The sequence below is a fragment of the Lottia gigantea genome (genome assembly GCF_000327385.1).
Source record: "Lottia gigantea unplaced genomic scaffold LOTGIsca_14, whole genome shotgun sequence".
Classification (NCBI taxonomy): Eukaryota; Metazoa; Mollusca; class Gastropoda; family Lottiidae; genus Lottia; species Lottia gigantea.
The window spans coordinates 2,425,684-2,446,743 of NW_008707617.1; the positions used below are offsets into that span (position 1 = coordinate 2,425,684).

The 21,060-nt window shown below is 34.5% G+C and overlaps 5 protein-coding genes across 5 annotated transcripts; 3 read left to right on the forward strand and 2 right to left on the reverse strand.

Moving 5' to 3' along the window:
* Positions 1-39: 39 nt before the first annotated feature.
* On the forward strand, positions 40-4,745 carry LOTGIDRAFT_157519 (hypothetical protein; the record flags this gene model as incomplete). The annotated part of the gene is made up of 2 exons (XM_009049726.1): positions 40-92; positions 4,454-4,745. 2 exons carry the CDS (start codon positions 40-42, stop codon positions 4,743-4,745), a joined length of 345 nt encoding a protein of 114 aa, XP_009047974.1.
* An 826-nt stretch (positions 4,746-5,571) lies between these two features.
* On the forward strand, positions 5,572-5,949 carry LOTGIDRAFT_157520 (hypothetical protein; the record flags this gene model as incomplete). Its single annotated transcript, XM_009049727.1, has 1 exon — positions 5,572-5,949. One exon carries the CDS (start codon positions 5,572-5,574, stop codon positions 5,947-5,949), a length of 378 nt encoding a protein of 125 aa, XP_009047975.1.
* Positions 5,950-6,632: 683 nt separating this feature from the next.
* On the forward strand, positions 6,633-7,064 carry LOTGIDRAFT_157521 (hypothetical protein; the record flags this gene model as incomplete). The annotated part of the gene is made up of 1 exon (XM_009049728.1): positions 6,633-7,064. One exon carries the CDS (start codon positions 6,633-6,635, stop codon positions 7,062-7,064), a length of 432 nt encoding a protein of 143 aa, XP_009047976.1.
* Positions 7,065-16,348: 9,284 nt separating this feature from the next.
* On the reverse strand, positions 16,349-16,513 carry LOTGIDRAFT_99481 (hypothetical protein; the record flags this gene model as incomplete). Its single annotated transcript, XM_009049729.1, has 1 exon — positions 16,349-16,513. A coding segment is annotated over one exon (165 nt), but the record flags the coding sequence as incomplete, so codon positions are not given.
* Positions 16,514-16,734: 221 nt separating this feature from the next.
* Positions 16,735-16,920, reverse strand: LOTGIDRAFT_79340 (hypothetical protein; the record flags this gene model as incomplete). Its single annotated transcript, XM_009049730.1, has 1 exon — positions 16,735-16,920. A coding segment is annotated over one exon (186 nt), but the record flags the coding sequence as incomplete, so codon positions are not given.
* Between the last annotated feature and the right edge of the window lie 4,140 nt (positions 16,921-21,060).

Here is a 21,060-nt window from a genome sequence, read left to right on the forward strand (position 1 = left end):
CCAAAGACTTTTTTAAGATATAATTTGTTTACATTCCAGATGGCATTTTATGATCTATCAAGGGATACTCTCATTTGTAAGTTTATTCAAAAGTAAGCACAGATAACAGATCTGCTTCTGTACTGAGTGCTTTTAATGACTTACATCAAATTATGACTGACCTGAAAGAGTTCCATCAGATAAGGGGAAAGAGAATGTAATTAATGGTTGCTGGATTACCATTCATTGCAGAGAAGTGTCCATAATCAATTGTATTTTTAAGTTTAAGTTTTTATGTTAATGATTGAGCTTAGATGAATATTTTTCATATTGTCTGTTACAGATTGTTTGGTGATTAATCTGTTCGAGATTTAAGGACGGTCGCTCATGTATTATTGCATATAAAAAACGTATATTCTGTGCACTGCTTTCATAGATTAACTCATAGACTGTACTGGCCTTATAACTTTTTTCAATTTTAATCTTTATATTTCAGAATAGATTGTGGCAGAAAGTTTGGTCTGGGAGTTCTGTATATCTTTTTTGTAATGTTTTTTTTTATCAAATGGAAGAACATCAGCTGTTCCTCATCTATTTTTAAAGATTGGATACAGAAGCACATGGAAATATTTAGAGAACCCCTTAGTCGAAGACTCTTGAAAACAGACAGGATTAAAGGTCTTTTATAAATTGAGGTAAGGTTTTAGGAGCAGGTGTCAATTAATAGTAAGGTGAAAAGAATTAGTAAAATCTGGAAAAACCTGCAGTGAAAAATGTTTTATTCTCCATTTCCTGGCTCACTCTCTTGAGAAGACCTGATGTCAATTCTTTGACTAAGATGGTCACTTCACATCTGTCTATGAGTCCTAAAATGTTTACTCAATGAATTCAATCTTGATAAACATGACTTATTGTTAAAAGGGAAAAAATAGTTCTTTCATCAAACGATAAGTCTATAGATTTACGTCAATATTGTGTAAAATGACGTCATTATCTACAGTTATGTAAATTCAGAATTTATTTGCATCTGATGTACTTACTTGAAATTTCTTGTCTAACTTTTTGGGTATTCATAATGCAAAAGTTTTGTATCACAACAACAATTGTGAAGTCAGAATAGTTAAATGGAATAAGAAATGGAAAAAAAAATTGTATAAATAAACTAGAAGATAGTGGACCACGGCATGCGGATGGTAAAAACGAAACATCCATTTTAAGTATCATCAAAATCAGTTGAAAACTAAGAGAGTAATTAGCAGATTTCAAGATTTTGGGGCAAGGGCAATAACTCAACTTAATCTTCTTTTTATGAATATGTATACCATTCCATCAAAAAATCTAGTTTTTAGAGCGTTTACAAGCAAATGTTGACGGACGGACAGATGGACAGGGGTGCCGACAATATACGTCCACATAAAGAGATGTGGGCGTATAAAAATTGAAGGGGGGATATTACAAAACGGGAGGATATTTAAAATATAATACATTTTATACACAACTCTACACCTCACAGCATGTTAAAGCACACAACATTCACACTTATCTTTCTAACTGTCCACTGACACCCCTCACCGACACTGATCTATCCCTCATAAGAGACCCTTTTTTCTCCATGACGAAATTTTAGCGGCTCTAAAAGACCTTTAGAATGCTAAAACTCGGGGGGGTGACTGTTAAGGCTTTTTATGAAGCAAATTGGGATATTTTAGGGGATGACATCTGTGAACTTATCAACAATATTCATTTTCAGAGGAATTAACTAAAACCATGAGGGAGGGCGTAATTACTTTGGCTTATAAGGGACAAACAAGACTACAAAAAAATCGACCTATTTCTCTACTCTGTTCTGACTATAAGATTATTTCTAAAATTCTAGCTAGGAGACTTAAGAGGACAAGACTATCATCAACAATCTTCTACCTGACTATATTCTTCTTCATATCAATCAGAAAAAACATTCCTTCTAATCTATCCACTTTTGAACAAGAGAAAGCGTTGGACAGAATCGAAATTAACTACATTATTGTTTTATTAGAGTATCTTCTATTATGACTTCGTAACAGTCATTTGGCTTGATACTCCAGGAATTTGATATAATTAGTAAGATATCAGGGTCTAAATTAAATGTATCAAAAAAACTAAAATATTGTGTATGAACAATTCCACCCGTTCAAAATCATCATTTGATCCGTGATGTCATTAAATTATTAGGTATTTGGTTTGGTAAGGGTCAGACTCGGAAAAACTGGGACATTATAGCGACTAAAACTTTAAGTATGACTTTAAGATGGACTGATAGAGGGTTAAGCTTTAGGGAAAAATTAATTGTCATTAACACATATATTATCAGTCTGTCCGTGTATGTCTCGAGAATCGTTCCACCATCCAAGTCCGCATAGAAACAAATAAATTCAGCCATTTTCAAATTTCTATGGAACAATCATTTCTAACTCATCAAACGTGATAATCCTGAACAAGGTGGGCTTGGGATCCCTAATTTAGACCTCAAAGTTATGGCAATGCAATTTCAGCAAATATCCCAAATCATAATTTGTAATCAAAATCTTTGGGTGTCACACTTTAATTATTGGCTAGGAATTCCTCTTTAAAAATACTATTGGCTTTAACTTATCTGATTCTCATACACTATATTATCCATCAAAATTCAACAAACTTCTCAAAATTCAAAAAGAACAAAACTTTAACCTTGGAAAGTTGAAAAATGTAAACAAATCTATCAAGCACTGCTTTCTACCCGCACTGTTAAGCCAAAAACTGTCACTATGCACCTCTGTATAAATTTCAAACAATCTTATCAATGGTACAGACTAGTAATGTAAAAGACTTCTTCTTTCTCTCACTGCATGATGCACATCATACGAAAAAAGTTTTATCAGCAAGTTTAGGACATCTTTTCACAACATGTAATTATTGTAAATGTGGAACGGAAACCATCGAACATATATTTTTAAATTGTACAGCCATCAAACCATTCCGACAATTTGTAAATACTTTTGTAAATAATTTTCTCTGCTCTTCTGACCTTTATATCTCTGAAAAAACTCTATTTCTTAACACTGACCCCAAATTCTTTCCCTTCATCTATACCTTCACTTTTACTCTCTGGCACAATCGCAATCTTAATACTGAACATTTAAACGATGCATTAATTTACCGATTTTATGAAAATTTCAAAAGTCTTTAACTTTTCTTCTTTCAGCACCACTTTTAATAAGACTTTCTATTTTAGGCATGTTTTTTTTCTTATCTACAAATAGTAGATAATTATTGATTACTTTTTTTTTTTACCTAGTTCCCTTTTGATTTGTGCTTTATCATGTCTACAGATTGTTTTCTGTTTCATTTATTTTGCTTCTATTTTTTTTGTGTCTATATGTATGTTATTATCTACAAATAATAGATTTATGTTTTATCTTGTATTATATACCCATTTCTGTTCGTTACTTTGAATTTTCCCTTTTTCATTTTTCAACTAAATTGTATTACGTAAACTTGTTTCTATTCTTAAATCTCATAATATTTGGCAAAAACTTTCAAACAATTTAATAATAATAAATCTAAAAACAATATTTCAAAAATCAAAATTTAACCCTAAACAATTCAAAATTGTACTTATACTGTAAAATCCCACATATAATGTGCACTTTTCAAGCTTTTCTTTTCATTCCTTTTCTTATTAGTTTCACTCATTCTACAGATAGTAGATGAGTTTCTCTTTTGTTTTGTTAAATTTGTCCGCCTTTTTGTATTATATTATAGTTGTAGATATGTTTATGTTGTAATAAAAATTAATATGAAGTACACTATGATTAAATCAGTAATAAAAACTTCTTATTAGTGTCATGTATACAGTGTTAGGCCTTTATTCACTGCACCACTCTGACAAACAGTACTAACACTACCTGTCTAGCAGCTTTTGAATAAGATTTTGAATAAAAATATTTGGCAGTGTTGGTAGCAATCACCAGTATGAAATATTATACCTTCAGTCATACACTTCTTTTGAACTTTTTAGGGAGATACTGAATAATGTTACTAAAATCTGTCCAGGATTGTGCCATCTAGAATGTTTACAAGCTAAATATTGAACACATTTTCTAGAACAAGGGCAATAACTCATACTAAATATTTTTCGACTCTTCTGATTTTCGATAGGCTTTACCCATTGATGATAACGATCACTCGCACCAAGTTTGGTCAATATCTGTCAAGAAAGGTGCTAGTATATGGACTGAACGTTTTTATTTTCACTTCTAATAGACCCCCTCTCATGAAATAATGAAATTTTGTTTCTGGCTTTATTATCACACGAAAGATACATTTCAACAACTTTAGTATTAGTATTCATATTAATGTCATAATTTGTTTTGTAATTTTGCATCAGAAAACCACTTTCAAGTATGTAAATTATCTCCCTTGTATAATACAAAATATTTTATTTTTATTATTCTAGGTCTCAAAAGTTAAAGAAGCGGCTTCAGTTAAAGTATCCACAATTGGTCTTTCATTTACCTGCTAAACGCTTCAAAAGTGAGCTAGTATTCGTGGAAGATGTTCAACATGTTGAAAAGATACAGTCTTCAAGTGAAACCAACGATTCAACTGGTACTGACACGGAAACCACAGACTCAAGTGAAACGCCCATTCATAAACAGTTTGATGACAATACGCTACATTCACTGTACACTGCAGCCTTAAAGTTAAAAGCGGAATTGCATTTATGTAAAGGGTATGAAGGTAGTTGACCTCCTTTGCCTTGTGATTTTAATTTGGTAGCCTGCAAATTAATGATACCTGTTTCCTCGTACAATACTCTAGCTTGAATTATCGGTGCATCAGAAGACCCCACATTAGAGGATTATGTAAAGGTTGATGAAGTTACCCATATTAAACTGCTGTCTATTCTTCAGGATATTATTGTGCTTCAGTCGAAAGGTCGCAAGCATACACTGAAATCCTTGTCACTCGGTTTAACGTTGCGTCACATAACTGGTTCAAAAAAAGTTATCGACCTTCTGAATGGATTTGGACACAGTTCGTCACATAAGACTATTGTGCGGTATGACACATCTTTAGCCCAAATGCAATTGAATAAAGGGCCAGTTTTTGTTCCTGACTCTTTTTCTGAGAAATTGAATACCGTGCTGGTTTGGGACAATTTGATTTTAGTGAGGAAACTACTTCAGGTCATGGAACCACTCACACCACAAATGGAATAGCTATCCAGTGTAGCTCTGACATGGTTACAGAAGCTTTGGAGAGGCAGACTCTTCCACGAATTCCACGACCAAAAAGGAGAGAAGGTCCACCGCTTTTTGATATTAGAAAAGAGATTCTTGAGAAATTTTTTTATATTTCATATCATTACATACAACATTAAAGGATCTGACATTTGTGATAATGAGGTACAATGGGGATACAGACTCTAACCTTCCTGGCTGGACTGGTTTCAACACTAAGTGCTTTCCAACAGAATCCTTGGTTAAAACAAACATTGCCTAACTTCCTATGATTGAAGCTTCCCCAACGGAAATGAACACTGTCAACACTATATTATGTCGAAGTTTGGAAATGGCTGATAAATTACAGTTAAAGACCATTACAGTAGTTTTTGATCTAACTATCTACGCTAAAGCTCAAGAAATCCAATGGACAAATGACATTTTTCGAAATCGTCTGGTGATAAGATTGGGAGAATTCCACACATGTATGTCATTTCTTTCAATTATTGGGAAACGGTTTCAGGATGCTGGATTGAATGATATATTGGTTGAGGCTGAGATAATAGCTAGTGGATCCGTTAATGCTGTTATGGAAGGAAAACATTACAACCGCTGCATGTATGCACATAAACTCATGTTTGAAGCTCTACACCGTTTGAAGTTCAGTTTTTTTGTTGAGTCTTTCTTTATCTACCGAGAACAGAGAAAAGATGTCACGGTTCCTTGATTATATGTCTACTACCTTTCCATCAGAAACCTACTTGAAGTTGTTAAATTCAGACAAATTTTTGGAAATCAACTTATATGAAAGTTTTGATAAGGCACAGACATCCACCAATAAAACCTATGCTCTGTGGTCAAGCTATCTTCAAATGGTTGAAATTCTTTTGAGCTTCATTCGAACAACCAGAGAATCTGATTGGAAGTTGCATGTGGCATCTATTCGGTCAATGCTACCATGGTATTTTGCGTATGATAAAACACATTATTCCTGCTACTTACCTGTGTATTGGATGGAGATGATAGCACTTGAGACTACCCATCCAGAAGCTTTTGAAATGCTCACCGAATCCAGACAATGGACAGTACAACGACAGACTAGATATGGATTTTCAGCTGTAGCATGTGATCAGACAATTGAACAAACAGTTAATAGCGAGTCGAAAACTTCAAGGGGAATAACTGGTATTACATTGAACAAAAATGCAGTAAGAAGATAGATGGATATTGTCCCAAACTCAAAGAACAGCTATACATCACCAGTGTGAAATCTTGGCAGGGCTAAAAGGGACAAATCGAGACAGAGTCGACCTTGATGCATCAAAGAATAAGCGTGACAGAGATTCTATACAAAGAATTGTTGAGTGTATAGAACAGATGATAAACCCATTCAGCTATGATCAACCAGAAATGACCAGCATAAGCTCAGGTGTTGTTGCTAGTGATGAAATCAGTGCTGATCTTATGAGTGCAGAAGAAGTTGACGAAGTTGCCTTAAATAATTATATTGAAGAGCGTCTTACTTCTGATAAGAAGAAATATCATGATCCAATAAAGCAAGTAAAATCGAAGACGTTTTCAAGTCAATTGAAGATGAAGGCTAAGACACAGTCTGGTAAAGAAGTGATATTACAGAGTGATAGAAAATTATTTTCAAGACTACTAATTATTGGACAACAGCGTAGTATAGATCTCAAGGAAGTTTTGCGATACTCACTTGGTCCAGTTTCTTACCCTCTTGCGAGTGCGAATGGGTCAATAGCTAAAACAAATAAAGCTGCTCTCCTTCATCTTATTGAAAATAGTTGTAAAAACTGTACTGAAGATGGAATGCCCAAATGATTTATAATGGAATGGCTTTGATCCAGTCCCTTCCAAAACAGTTACCATCTACATTTGGAGATATTGCTGATTTCATTCTAACCAATATTCTTCAACAGGCTTATCAGCATAACCTTCATAGATACGTATCCTATCATTAGCATTAAAAATGCAGAAAGAACTAGGAGAGCTGCTAAAGGTACCCAAAAGAGACAGATATATGGTAAAGACCAGAAAATCCCCCAGCAATGGTGAAGCTTCTTAGCTGTTGGTAAAAATAAAGAAGCCTTGGTTGAATTTTTATTTTCTATTTGGACTACAGTTGATCCTGTCATCCTGGGTGATTTGTATCTTTATGTTGCCCATGGTGCAGAATGTCATAAAATCTTCGTCAATAATGGTGCCACAGAGACATCTAAAGTAAACCAATTATGTTGCGACCATGAAGAGGCTGATACGAGAATGCTTTTACATGCTAAGCATGCATCTGAAGAAAATTATGGAAAAATAATTGTGAAGAGTCCAGACACAGATGTGGCTATAATTTTGCTTGCCCATGTCGAGGAAATTCTGTCTAATCTCTATTTTTATACTGGCATAAAGACAAGGTCTAGAATTCTTGACATCAACAATATGTTCAACACAATTGGGCGACAGGTAGCATTATCATTAATAGGCCTTCATACTTTCACGGGATGTGATTCGAGAGTTTTCATGGCAAAGGAAAGAAGAAAGCATTCAACTTGCTGCAACAAGTCCTACCAATCTGTTTTTAATAAAATTAGGAGAGAATATTACTGTTGATAAAGATACCCATGGGGTATTAGAAAAATTTGTATGTGAACTGTATGGACAGAAGTGTACATCTGTTAATGAAGCTCGCTACAGACTGTTTTGTCTAAAGACATCAAGCGAGCAAAGCTTACCCCCAACTTCTGATGCGTTAGCTCTACACATAAGCAGGTCAAATTACCAAGCTGCCATTCATAAACGCTCACTGCAGCAATATATATCGAGCCCATCACCAAAGGACCATGGCTGGAGCATAGCAAATGACAAAATTTCGATCGTTTGGATGACATTAGATCCAGCACCAGACACTATATTGAAATATGTTCATTGCAATTGCTCTGGTAAATGTGATACGAAAAGATGATCGTGTAAATTATCAGATGTTTCCTGTACAGACTTATGTGGATGCACAGGATGTGATAATACCGTCAGTACCCCTACAGAAATATTTAATAGTGACGAGGGGTCTGATATAGAAGGGAGTGATATTGAGGATTCAGTCTAGCATATGACTTATAAATATTGTGTAAAATATTGTTAAAATGTTGTGTTTTGTATGTTAATTGATATGTTTCATTTTTCAAATTATAATGTTAATTGCATGATATATTTTCTTTTTCCGGTTTATTATTAAAATATGTTGTTTTCTTTGATACCACTTTATTTTGTTTGTTTTCTTGTAATAATATGATGTGTAATAATATGATGTGTATATTCTGTTATGTCTTTCATTTGAGAATTTGACATTTGTTTCTTCATTTACTTCCATTTCATTATTTAAATGTATCATAACATTGTTTGTTTTTTATTTCACACCACTGGATGTTATTAAACAATATATTTTTACAATGCTTTTTTAGCAATATTTTTCATGGATAAACCTTGATATGAGCATTTAAAGAGGAAGAGCTAGGGGGTATGGGAGACTATATTAATGTAGAGTTGTTTAAGCAAAAGGTCATGACATGAGAAAAGAAGTGTGCCAAGAGATTGTTGCTCAACAGCATGTCTGAAATAGTAAATGGGTTCTGAAGTTTATTTCTGCTTGTGCTAAATGAATGCAAGTTTGTGATAGTTACCGCAGACTGATATATCATCCTTTCTGTCTGCGAATAAAAACATGGCGAAGCCATCCCATAATAAGCACCATGGCATAAACACTGACGACCGTGCCCAAATTCATTCAATGATTCAGTGATTTTGTCGTATTTCGCAATCTGTTATGGTGATTAATCATTTGTAAACGTAAAACGTGATCCATTCACATCTGTTCACGTACGATTTTAATTGAGATCACACAATGTGAAAAATTCAGAGAGATCCGCAAACAATAATATTGATCGCTTGCCTTGTTGACATTAATAACTCATCTAGTGTTAGTCACATGACAATTTAGCGACAATTCATTGGCTTGCATATGTAGGTCTTGTCCTTACAAGGAAATATTGAATCCCTACGTTTCGTTGAAGAGTCTGTTTTGGATCCCTTCGCCAAGTAAAGAGTCCGTTTTTCTTAATTTTTTTTCGTTCAATCGCACAGCTTTAGAAAAGTGGTAAGTAAGTTATCCTAAAATTTCATCATTTCATGTAGGGGGGTAAACAACTTTTGTGAAAGAAAAGCAATTAGACTGTTAAGTCCATGCACTATGCCTTCTAGAGTGAACATGTTTTCAAGATCAAGGGCAACTCATGCTAAATATATTTTGTGATTTCCGATAGGGTTCATCTTTGGCTTATAACAAGCACTCACACCACGCTTCTTCAATATCCATCAAGAATAGTACCTTCAAGAGTGTTTACAAGTTAAAAACTGAACGCGTTTTCAAGAACAAGGGCAAAAACGCCTACAAAATATTTTTCGATTCTTCTGATGATACTTGAATTCTAGTGGTTGACCTTTATGCCAGGTCATGACAAATTATCGGCACTTTAGCCGGCAAAGCGCATCAGGACGTCATTGATAAAAACATGTATCTCCCAATTTAGTGGTAGAACTGTCATGGACCAACATACACTAGCCGATTTTTCATCAAACAATCGGTAAGTGTGACAGTATCTGTCAACACATATTTATGCGGGCATTTAGAAAGCTGAAAAGACTTACCAGGCTTATACGCTAAAACATCAGCCTTCGTCATGGCTTTCTTATAACATAGGTATACGTCAGACCCCATCTGAAATGAAAATTGCTAATAAATATCAAATAAACACATTCAAAAAGTGCATGTAGTATAATCTTATTAAGCCTACATCTCTGCATGTGTATGTGTATCAGGTGTCTCTAAAAAAAAGTGGTCAAGTGGTTGTCTTGCAAGATACGCCCACTATGAACATATATTTTCAATATATCAAAGGCTCTCACTCAGGAAATATTTGTCCAAAGTTATCAAAGATCTTGTGAAAAAATATATTATATATATACAGTGTACTCTGTGATATCTGACTTCTGAGTATTCCAACAATCTGCGTAATCAGACATCATTTTCTGGTCCCGATTGACTTCTTAGGCTAGTATAAAAAACGCTGAGTATTCCAAATTACTGTTTTCCGAATTACAACACTAATCAGTGGTCCCGACATTCAGAAAAATCTGCATTATCCGAAATCTACTCATCTAAATTACTTATCGCCAATTAGATAATCACTTATTTTATTGATAATCCAGATCAATTCAAATCACACAAGATCAAACAAACAAAAGATTGCTGAACTACATTGTACTGATTTATCACCGTCAATAGCCTCGCTTCAAGTTCAAGGTCATTGCCTTCAGATAAAATGGCATGAGTACTCTTATCATTCCTTTTGTATAGAACAGAAATATGCAACTTGACCATTTTTTGTTTCACGTTTTATCAAAATTCCCAAGCTAGCAATTTTCGTCTTGCAAAGAGTGCCCGTACTGATGTGTCTCTGGATATGAAACAGTACTCTTCGCAGAAATATTTAACTATGAAATTAGCAGCATTTTTAAACATAAAGAAGAAATTTTTTAAAAGTTTGCCGACAATATTAATTCCAATAAAAAGCGTATGTGCAGTATCTCAAAATATGAACAATTAAATAACAGTAACATATACAACTGAATTGTTTATTATTATTGTCTTATTATTAGATAGGTACTGTCTGTAGAATGTGGGTCAATGAGCTATAAATAGTAAAACGTACCACATTTAAATAAATGTCGAAACACTGAGTACCCCGACACTCTCGCTAATCCGACATTGTTTTACAGTCTCAGTATATGTCAGAATATGCAGAGTATACTGTATGTATAATTTGATGAAAACTATTTTTACTTTTTTTCTATAAAAATCTGTATCTTGTTGATTTAAAAAAGCAGTAGGCTAACCATAATGGTTACTTTGTTGAGTTATACTTGTAATTCATCAAAGGAAATTATGTATCTTACTGATTTTTTTTAAAGATAGCTTACCAGTGGGTAATTTTGATTTTAATTAAAAATATTTGGCAGTACAGTAACCATCACCAGTATGAAATATTAAACCTTTTGTCGTACACTTCTTTTAGACTTTATTTTTTGGATTTATTTAATCTATGGTCAATGCAAATAATAAGTGTATAAACCTGTGTTTTTGTCTTCAGTTTCAGAGTGTAATAGGCCTTTCTTAATGATTTGACGTCAATATTCATAGAAGTATCAAAATGAGGCTAAGTGGGCAAGGAGGTCAAAATGGCGTCTGTTTAGCATGCCACTCTCATTTTTTACCATAAACGACCTTTTATTTCCTTGAAGACAATTTAAAATGGTGTCATAGATCGCTGACAAGAGGATACTAATATTTTGAAAATTTTTGCGAGAAATATAGGCCTATCTAAAGATATCGAAGCCGGGGAAACTTCAGTATTTGTCCAAAAGCTGTCCAACATATTCCAGAAGAATAGAAGATTTACTCGTGTCGGAAATAACAAAAAGAATTGGGTATCTCTTACGAGAAAGCGGTCATTGGTCTATTGAGAGAGCACTATCTAGATCAAGTTACGATCCTTGAACAACGCCTATCAGCTACACTGTTTTGGAATGTTACCAACCCGACAGTCAACACCCAGCTGATCCAGAGTACCAACAAGCACGAGAACCCAGTAGGAGCAAGAGCTAAAGCTCTTGATCTTATTGCTTTCGTGTACGCCGACCATTTGAAGATGTACACCGATGATTCAAAAAGTAGTACAGGTGCTATTGGTAAGAACATTACTGCGGTTGTGATATATAGTGACTGGTGTACTTATCAAAATCGCAACGTCACTGTTTCCCTGTTGCGCATAGCCTTCAACAAGAATGTAACCATAAATATGGGGAACCCACTCCTAATGATGTGGCACCCAGGCTACACAGCGTACCTATTAAGAAAAAGAAGTTTGAACATCTTCAGGCATTAAAATCTGTTATCCCTTAAGATTACCATAGCTTCTACGACGCCACATGAAAATTAATCATGTTTGATACTAAATGCATTGGAGTTCCTCTTAAGGGGGCTTGGTGTTAAATCCATATTGTTTCATTTGTTGTCCGCAGTGTTTCGCTTGGACTTTTTTAAACAATAAAGTTCTCAATTCTTTATTTCATTAAAATAATCTTCATGATCTTTAAACCTGATCTCAAATATTTTTTCCCAGAATATCTCCTAAGCATTGATATAGACAGTTCCTATGATGGTTGGTGAGAATCAATTCCTTATGTCAATGTGCAAAATTGTCCAGAATCTGATAATGGTTTGATTTGTGGTAGTGATCTGACCCATGCCCCATGATAACTCCAAATATATAAATCTATCGGGAATGTGTAACACCATTTCATTTCACTGAGAGTCAGTGTATCTCGGATTTTGCTTTTTCATAATTTGCCAAAATGTCGTATATGTTTTGACGTGAGTGATAAGCAACTTTCTCGATTCTATTGCTAAAAAATATGTAAGAAAACATCAATTTGACTATATCGAGTAATTATGATCGAAAGCTTAGTTTTTTGTCTCTCTTGTAAAGTTACGAATTTAGAGATACGAGGTTTCGGAAGCACAGTGACGATATGTAGATATGCTATACTGGAGAGAGAAATAGTCATTCCCCTGAACTTTTGTTCCATTTCATTCACAAATTGAAAGTAAAATAAATGCGAAATAAATATTTGACACGTCTAATAATTTCTCCTGGGTAATGGCATTCAAGATATATTCACATTGTTTGTGTCCGTTTCGTTACGAACGTTTGAACAAACATAAAATTTGTTGAAAATATACAAACTATCCGTATCGTCTGTATTATTTATTACCTACCAGGAATTCCTATATGACATAATAACTATATGCGCTCAAGATCAAATGACGTGGTTCTGACCCAAGAATCCAGCGTGTCCACAGGATTGTCGTGCATCTGAACATTGAAAAGAATAGGGAAAGACTACAAAATAACATATCTTCTGCGATTTTCCACTCTGATGGAATTCTGTTAAGTTGAAATATCCCTTAAAATTTATATGTGATTAATATGTGATGTATGATATCGATTGTATGGATGTTGATGAATTTTTAAAAATTCGTACCTGCCCTTTCATGATGGTGCAAAGTGTCCAATATTCATGTATGTTATGAGTAATTCAAATTTGCATGTATGAATAAACAGTTGTGAATTTTGATCATTGTTATTAATTCTATAATGGATTATAATTCCACATGATAATTGATGTATTTATTGAAACAGTGATTCGATCAGAATGGACGATGCCACTACGTGCCAACACGCACACCATCAATGACGGCAGGTTTCATTTGATGTCCAGTGTGAGAACGTGCCAATTTTATGCAATTCGGCGTAAATTTTGTGTTTAGACTTTGCTGTATTGTGTATAGTATTTGATAATTATATCTGTTGATTTTAAGGAATTTTGGCTTGTTTAAACTTAATTTGAGCCCGTTAAAATCAAATTTTCGATAGAATGGTAACGTTCATTCATTTTTGTGGACATTTTTATGCTCCTTTGGTAGACACGACTGCACTAGCCTAACTGAAACCATTTTGATTAATATTCTATACAGATGAAATTCAGTAAGGTTCACGATCAAAGAAAGGATGGGTTATTTCTAGATGATTTGCTCCATCAAATTGTATATTTGTAGTGATAATTTAAGATTTCTAATTCTTTTTAAAAGTAAGTCATGTCATGTGAAGCATTTTTCGAAACAATCATCTATAGAATGAAATTTTGTGCTGAAGAGCATTAATGAACATATGGAATCAAGACTGAAAAATTGTTTCAATCATTTTTTCTAGAAAAGTGAGGTGTTAATAAGATATTATTTTTATTTCCAGAGTACAATGAATAGTTTAGATTCCATGAAAGATGTCCTCAGACCTCGCCGAATTTTACCTGCAGTTTCTGACCTGATCACAAGAAAAAGAACAAATGAATGCTGAAAAACAAAAAGACTATCAAGAACGAATTAAAAGTAATCCTGAATTATACAAGATTCATAGACTGTCAGAAACACGACGTGTTAAAATTTCAGAAAAAACTTGTCGGAAGAACAAAAAGCTAATAACCGGGAGAAAGCTAAAGATAGAACAAGACGTTTTAGAGAAAGGAAAAAGGCTCGTGGTGAAACTGAAAGAACACCAAAGAAGAAAGTGATGCGATCAGAGAAAAAGGCAGTCAACCCAGTTTGATTTCTTGAAGAAAAACCTTCCAGAAAATTGGGTGCTCATGTGCATGGACTTCAGAGAAAATTACAATTGTCATTTTCAGGATGAGGCCCAAAGTGCCCATTGGTCATATCAACAAGCATCAGTTCATCCCATAGTTGCTTATTATGCATGTCCCTCTAATGCTATTTTAATTTCTATCGACGTTTCTTCTATGTATACCAATATCGATAACACTATTGGTTTAACGGCAGTTCGTAAAGCTTTTAATAGAAACCCAGATCCAAACAGACCCGACGATACAATTCTACAGCTTTTACAGATTTGTCTTAGTCGAAACGATTTCACATTTAATGGTAAAACATATTTACAAACTTCAAGGACAGCTATGGGCAAACGTTTCGCCCCTTCGTACGCAAACCTTTTCATGGCAGAGTGGGAACGTGAGGTGTTGCCCCTCTGTCCATTTGACCCACTTTTTTACGGACGCTTTTTGGATGACATTTTTATGGTTTGGACTTATTCTATCGAACAGTTTTGGAAATTCTTTGAAATTCTCAACAACCACCATTCTTCTATCAAACTAACGGTAAACGTGAGTGACAATAGCATAGACTTTCTCGATACCACTGTCTTTAAGGGAGATTCCATAGCAGAAACAAATAAACTGGATATTAAAGTGTATTTCAAAGAAACTGATACTCATCAACTCTTGCACAAGAGCTCCTTTCACCCAAAACATACCTTTTCTGGTATAATTAAGTCACAAGTTTTGGAAGAGAAACTTTTCTGTTGGGTCTAGTTTAATATTTTGGATTATATTCTTTGAAGATTTTCAAGTTACATGATTACGTATTCATTCAAAAAAAGAATTGTTCAAGTTGTGTTCTTCTTGTTATCAACATAAGTTTTACATACTACTTTTTGTGCTTTTTAGTAAAAACTCGCTTATCTATTACACAGATTACAGATGCCTACACAGATTGTTACTAATATAGTGTCCGTGTTACGAACGTTACTGTGTTGTTCATTAGTGTGCCATAAGAGCGGATGAATTTCCTTCTGTGTCATTAACTTTTAAATTATACTTCGTATTATAAGTGAACGGATATAGTGATTAGGTTGGTTGAAAGGTCCTTTGAATACTGTTGTGTCGAGAAAGTCCATGCTACGTTCGCTGATATTGGCCGTTAATTTAATAGATGGGCGGTGGTTATTCAAAATTTCAAAATATTGCCAGAATTCTTAAAGAGTATACTGCCAGATTTAAGGTAAATTTTGTTATTGAAAGAAAAATCATATTACTCTAATAATATTTCGAATAAATTAAAAATTTCGGAATCTGGTCTTTTTTGATCTGGATATCTCTCAAATGATTTTCTAACCGCTTTTAACGTGCTACATTATCAATATTAGTATACATGCTGCTGACGTCAAGTGATATAAGATAGCTTGCCAGGCAAGGTAACATACGCCCACTGGCAGAAATGATTAAAACATTTAGTGACTAAAGTATGAATTTTCTCATATTAAAGAAATTTTAATAGTTTGAATTCAATGATACATACAGTAGAAACTGTATTAAGAAACCACGCAGGGGAAAATTCAAAAACGGTCTATTATAGGAGGTGGTCTCTTATGAGAGAATTGAGTCGGCTGAAACAATTTCATTCATTTCATTTATTTCATTCTATGTATTAGAAATATACAAAATAACAATATAACATTATAGATATTATTTACATTTTTTTAATAAGGAAATCTTGTATAGAAGTTTGTCGGTTACTTCTATTTATTTTTTTATTAACTGTTATATCTTTTAAATCCATAATTGTATGTAGCATCCCTAACTCTGATGTGTCGTTTTGCACTTTTCATTTTCTTGTTTAAATTGTCCATCCATTCCTCAAAGAGATAAGATGTCATCCAAGCCTTTTCATTACTCCTGTAAGTCACGGGCAATTGATTAATGTCCTTCACCTTCGAAAAACACCTTGGCTTACGAGATTTTCCGAGAACAAGTGGCTACAATTTTTCACCGGTAACACTTGCGCAAAACAAAATTGAAAGGTGTTCTTTTGAACGCTTACCACCGGCACAGTCAACTCCCTTTTCATGATAGGTCTTCCTAGACGAATCTTTAAAATTTAAACCCGTTTCGTCCATATTGAAAATGTCACTCGAAACCCTGGCACAAAATCGGTTAAATCCACATCCGCGCGTACACCACTCATAGCACCAAAAACAATGTTATTTCTTTTAAGAAAGGCACTTAACCATCCATTCGACGCTGAAAATGTATCATTTCCCAGATGAGTTGCAAATTTCAAAGCCTTGGCCATTAACAATGGTCCATTTACTACGGCATTCCGGGAGCGACAATCTTTAAAAAACTCATAAGTTAATTTGTTGATTTCTTCATCACCAGTAAACCGTTTCACATGTTTCCAATCTGGAGAAACATTGCTTTCAAAATCCTCCATAATTTCTGCTTTACGCTTCAGAATTCCCTGAATTTGAGTCTTACCAACACCTATTTCATCGGCAATTTGTCGACCAATTTTTCGGCGTTCGCCAAGTTGATGACCTTGACCCTTTCATTTAATGTTAAAACTTTACGTGTAGGCTTCGACATTTTGAAAAATGAATGGCTCTTTCTTAGCTGCCTTTTTATATCGATAATAGGCTGACATTAATCATTAACAAGCTATAAAATTAATCCTTAGACCGATTAACGATAATCTTAATTCATCTCACCGATATGTGAAACAACGTGATGTTTAATCAATGGAGTTAGTAAGTGTCATGGTCGCTTAATTGACTCAATATGATTACACACGAGTGTAAATACACGGTCGCTGGTCGCGTATCAGTTGTTTTGGGGGGTTTTATTGTGGTCGCATATTGAAGGTGATTGCTTAATAAAGGTGGTCGCGTGAGCAGAATATACTGTATATTTACTGCCAGTTATTTATGATCACACCATGTTTCATTAAAATCAATTGAAAACTGTAATGTGTTCAGCAACTAATTTTTCATGCGTTTTTCCTAAGTCAAGGGCAATAACTCAAAGACCGTTCATCAAAATATTAACAAATTCAAACTTGTCCAAGATCTCATCAATATATATAATCACACCAAATTTCATTGATATCAGTTGAAAACTGTAGTCTCTTTTGTGTTCACAAACAAATTTTGACGTGTTTTTTCCAAGTCAAGGGCAATAACTCAAAAACTGTTCATCGAAAGATCGTCAAATTCAAATTCGACCAAGATCTCTTCAATATATATAATCACACCAAATTTCATTAATATCAGTTGGAAACTGTAGTCTCTATTGTGTTCACAAACAAATTTGACGCGTTTTTCCTAAGTCAAGGGCGATAACTCAAAAACGGTTCACCAAAAGATCGTCAAATTTGATCTTGACCAAGATCTCACCATGATCACACCAAATTTCATTAAAATCTGTTGAAAACTGCAGTCTCTATTGTGTTCACAAGAAATGTTGACCGACGGACAGGGGCGACAGCAATATACGTCTACATTTGCATGTGGGCGTATAAAAATAGGCATTTTGAGGAATTTGAATTTTTTTTCAATAAAGTCATTAGTATCCTTAAGATATGATGCCAATAAAAAAATATCCTAAATCGGTCCACCCCCCCACATCTAATTTAAATGAGAAAACCAATGAGCATGAATGTTCTTTGCTGTGGTTTCCGTACAATGGATATTGTCATTTTGTACCTTTAGAGTTCCAATAAATCCTGTGATGGTAGTGGCATCAGCTGATGGTTTTAATGACATAAGACTGTTGAATTTGGTGAGGTTTTTAAAGGTTGAAGGGAAAGCTTGTTTCAATGAAAGAGAGGTTGGATTGAGAGTGACAAACAAGGAGGCTTTTGGAAATTTGGCTCTGGTAATGGTCATTAGTTCTAACATTTGGTTGTATATATATTCTCCGTCTTCTTGTTTGTCAATTAGACCTACATGGACTACCTCTTTATCTGGTATCTGGCTTGGTTCAGCTTTGGAGAGGATTGACTTTAGATGGCATATTCTGGCACTAGGATAACTTTCAATCTGGGTTTTTGACGTACCATTAGGAACGCGGCCTAAATTTGAAGAGTCAATGATTAGAATTGGTTTGGTAGGTTAGGCTAAGCTGGATTTTAATTTATCACTTTGGCAGTTATGAACGTGAGGTTTGGTAAATGAATTCGATGTTGATGGATGGCTAGTCACGCCAGAAGAAGTAGATGGTGATGAAGATTGAGATGATGAAGAATGAGCAAGGGGTCGATCAAAGGATAACGAATTAAGAGATGTTGATGACATAGATGGCACATTGGGATTTGACAGAGAGATGGTAGGACTATCGGTAGGTGAATTAGGTAAAGATGATATGTGGTAAGTGGTCTTTCTTTTAGAAGGAGTTTCAAAAGTGGATGGAAAATTGGTAAGTGAATAGGATCTGTTCCTTTTCTGCTTTCCGGAGGACTGTGGGACGAAATTAAATCTGTTGGGAGGTGGCGGATGGATTGGAAGAGATATTTCTACCAATTCTACATTCCTACATCCATATCCTGAAGAGCATCTGAAGCGGTATTCTTATTACCTGCCAAAAGAGATTTGAACTGTTCGACTACAGTTTGTTCTAAACGAGATTTGTTAATTTGTTCTATAGCCGAAGTAATGATGGTATTTTTGAGAACCGGATGAATGAATTCATTCAAATGAGTTACCTTTTTCGAAAGGCCTTGACTAAGAGAACCGTTTAATTGTTTTGAAACAGCATTGATATGATGGAGACATTGCAAAAGTTGATAACATCCTAATCGAAGCAGCCGATGTATCTGACAATCCAGATTGGCGATTACTGGGTCGGCTATTGTTCTGTGGTTGATTTCGACGACTATTGTGGCTCTTATGGCAGTTATCAAATAGAATATTTAATATTGGTAATATAAATGTTGATTACTGTAAATGTTATAAATACTTGGGAGTATGGTTAGACAAACATCTAACTTTTAAACTATGTATTAACGAATTAGCTAAGTCTGCTAGTAGGGCATTGTCATCACTTTGTACAAAACACTTCCAGGTGAGAGGATTCCCGTATAGTGTTTTCACCAAACTTTATGAAACGCTAGTACATCCATTAGGTCATATGATGCTGGAAGATGGGGTATGGTAGAGCATAAATAATTGAATAGTGTACAAAACAGAGCATGAAAGGTATTTTTGGGCCTAAAACAAAACAGTCCAAACCTGGCAGCTAGGGGCGACATGGGTTGGACATCATGCCTAACCAAACAAAGAGTTGAAATATTAAGACTATTTTGTCGTTTGAAATGTTTATCAAACGATAGACTTCCTGTAATGATAAGTATTTGGTCCTCTAGACGTAGCAAATCTTAGGAAAATAATGCAGTTAAGAAACCTTAATGTGAGCAATATATGTAATGTTGATGATATTAGTAAGAGTCACATGACCCCCCTAAAACATCATTTGCTCCAAATTGATGAGTCTTAAATGGTTCCAGGATCTTTGGAATGATGTTAAAAACCTGAATGGTAATAATTTAAGAACATATCGTTTATTTAAAAAAGACCTAAAACCTGAACCACATTTATCACATTTTCTCCCAGGCCACTTAAGGAAAGCCATGGCTTTATTACGAAGTGGAAGTTCTGACCTAATGATTGAAAAATTGAGATATAGTCATCCTCCTACCCCACTTAATTGTCGAACCTGTCCCTTTTGTTTAGAGATTGAGACAGAAACTCATTTTTTAGTACAATGCGATATGTATTCAGATATCCATTTTGAATTATTTCAGGAAATGCATAAAGTAGATTATAATTTCTATAACCTGTCCTCCAAGGAAAAAGTTCACTGCTGTAATTAAATTTTTCCTTCTCATGTTTTAAAATATCCCATATTTTTGATACAATAGATTGAACACAAAATCTCAGAAATTTTTATTTTAAAATTAACAATTAAAGGAAAATAATAATATACTGTTATATGAATACATTCTCTTTAAAGAAAGGGTCCAGAGATTTGACAACTTTGTCTTAAATAAATTGTCCCTATCGCGTTTAAAAACACAGAAAATTTGTGAATCGTGCTCCGACGCGTTACCGAGATATTGCCGATAAAAGACGAATATCCCGCATGATATACCTTGCTGATTGGATTTTAAGGAATCCCCTCTCGTGATGTAGTCGGCGTAAGCGAGAAGAACCGGAAGTTCTAACCTACAGTACGAAAGCGTGTAGAATTTTGTGTTTGTGTTTGATTATTATAAGTTTTTATCATCCCGGAGCGATGTGCTGTAGCGGGGTGCAGTAATACCAACAAAGATGGTGTTGCAGTACATACATTTCCGAAAGAAACAAGTTGAGGGCTCATTGGACACGGTTTGTTAAACTAACGAGGGCCGACTTTACTCAACCAACGAGACACCAAACCATATGTGAAGACCACTTTGCTTCTGAATGTTACGACCAAAAATACAAAATCAAACAGGCATTGGGCTTCACCGAAAAATGTAAGAAAC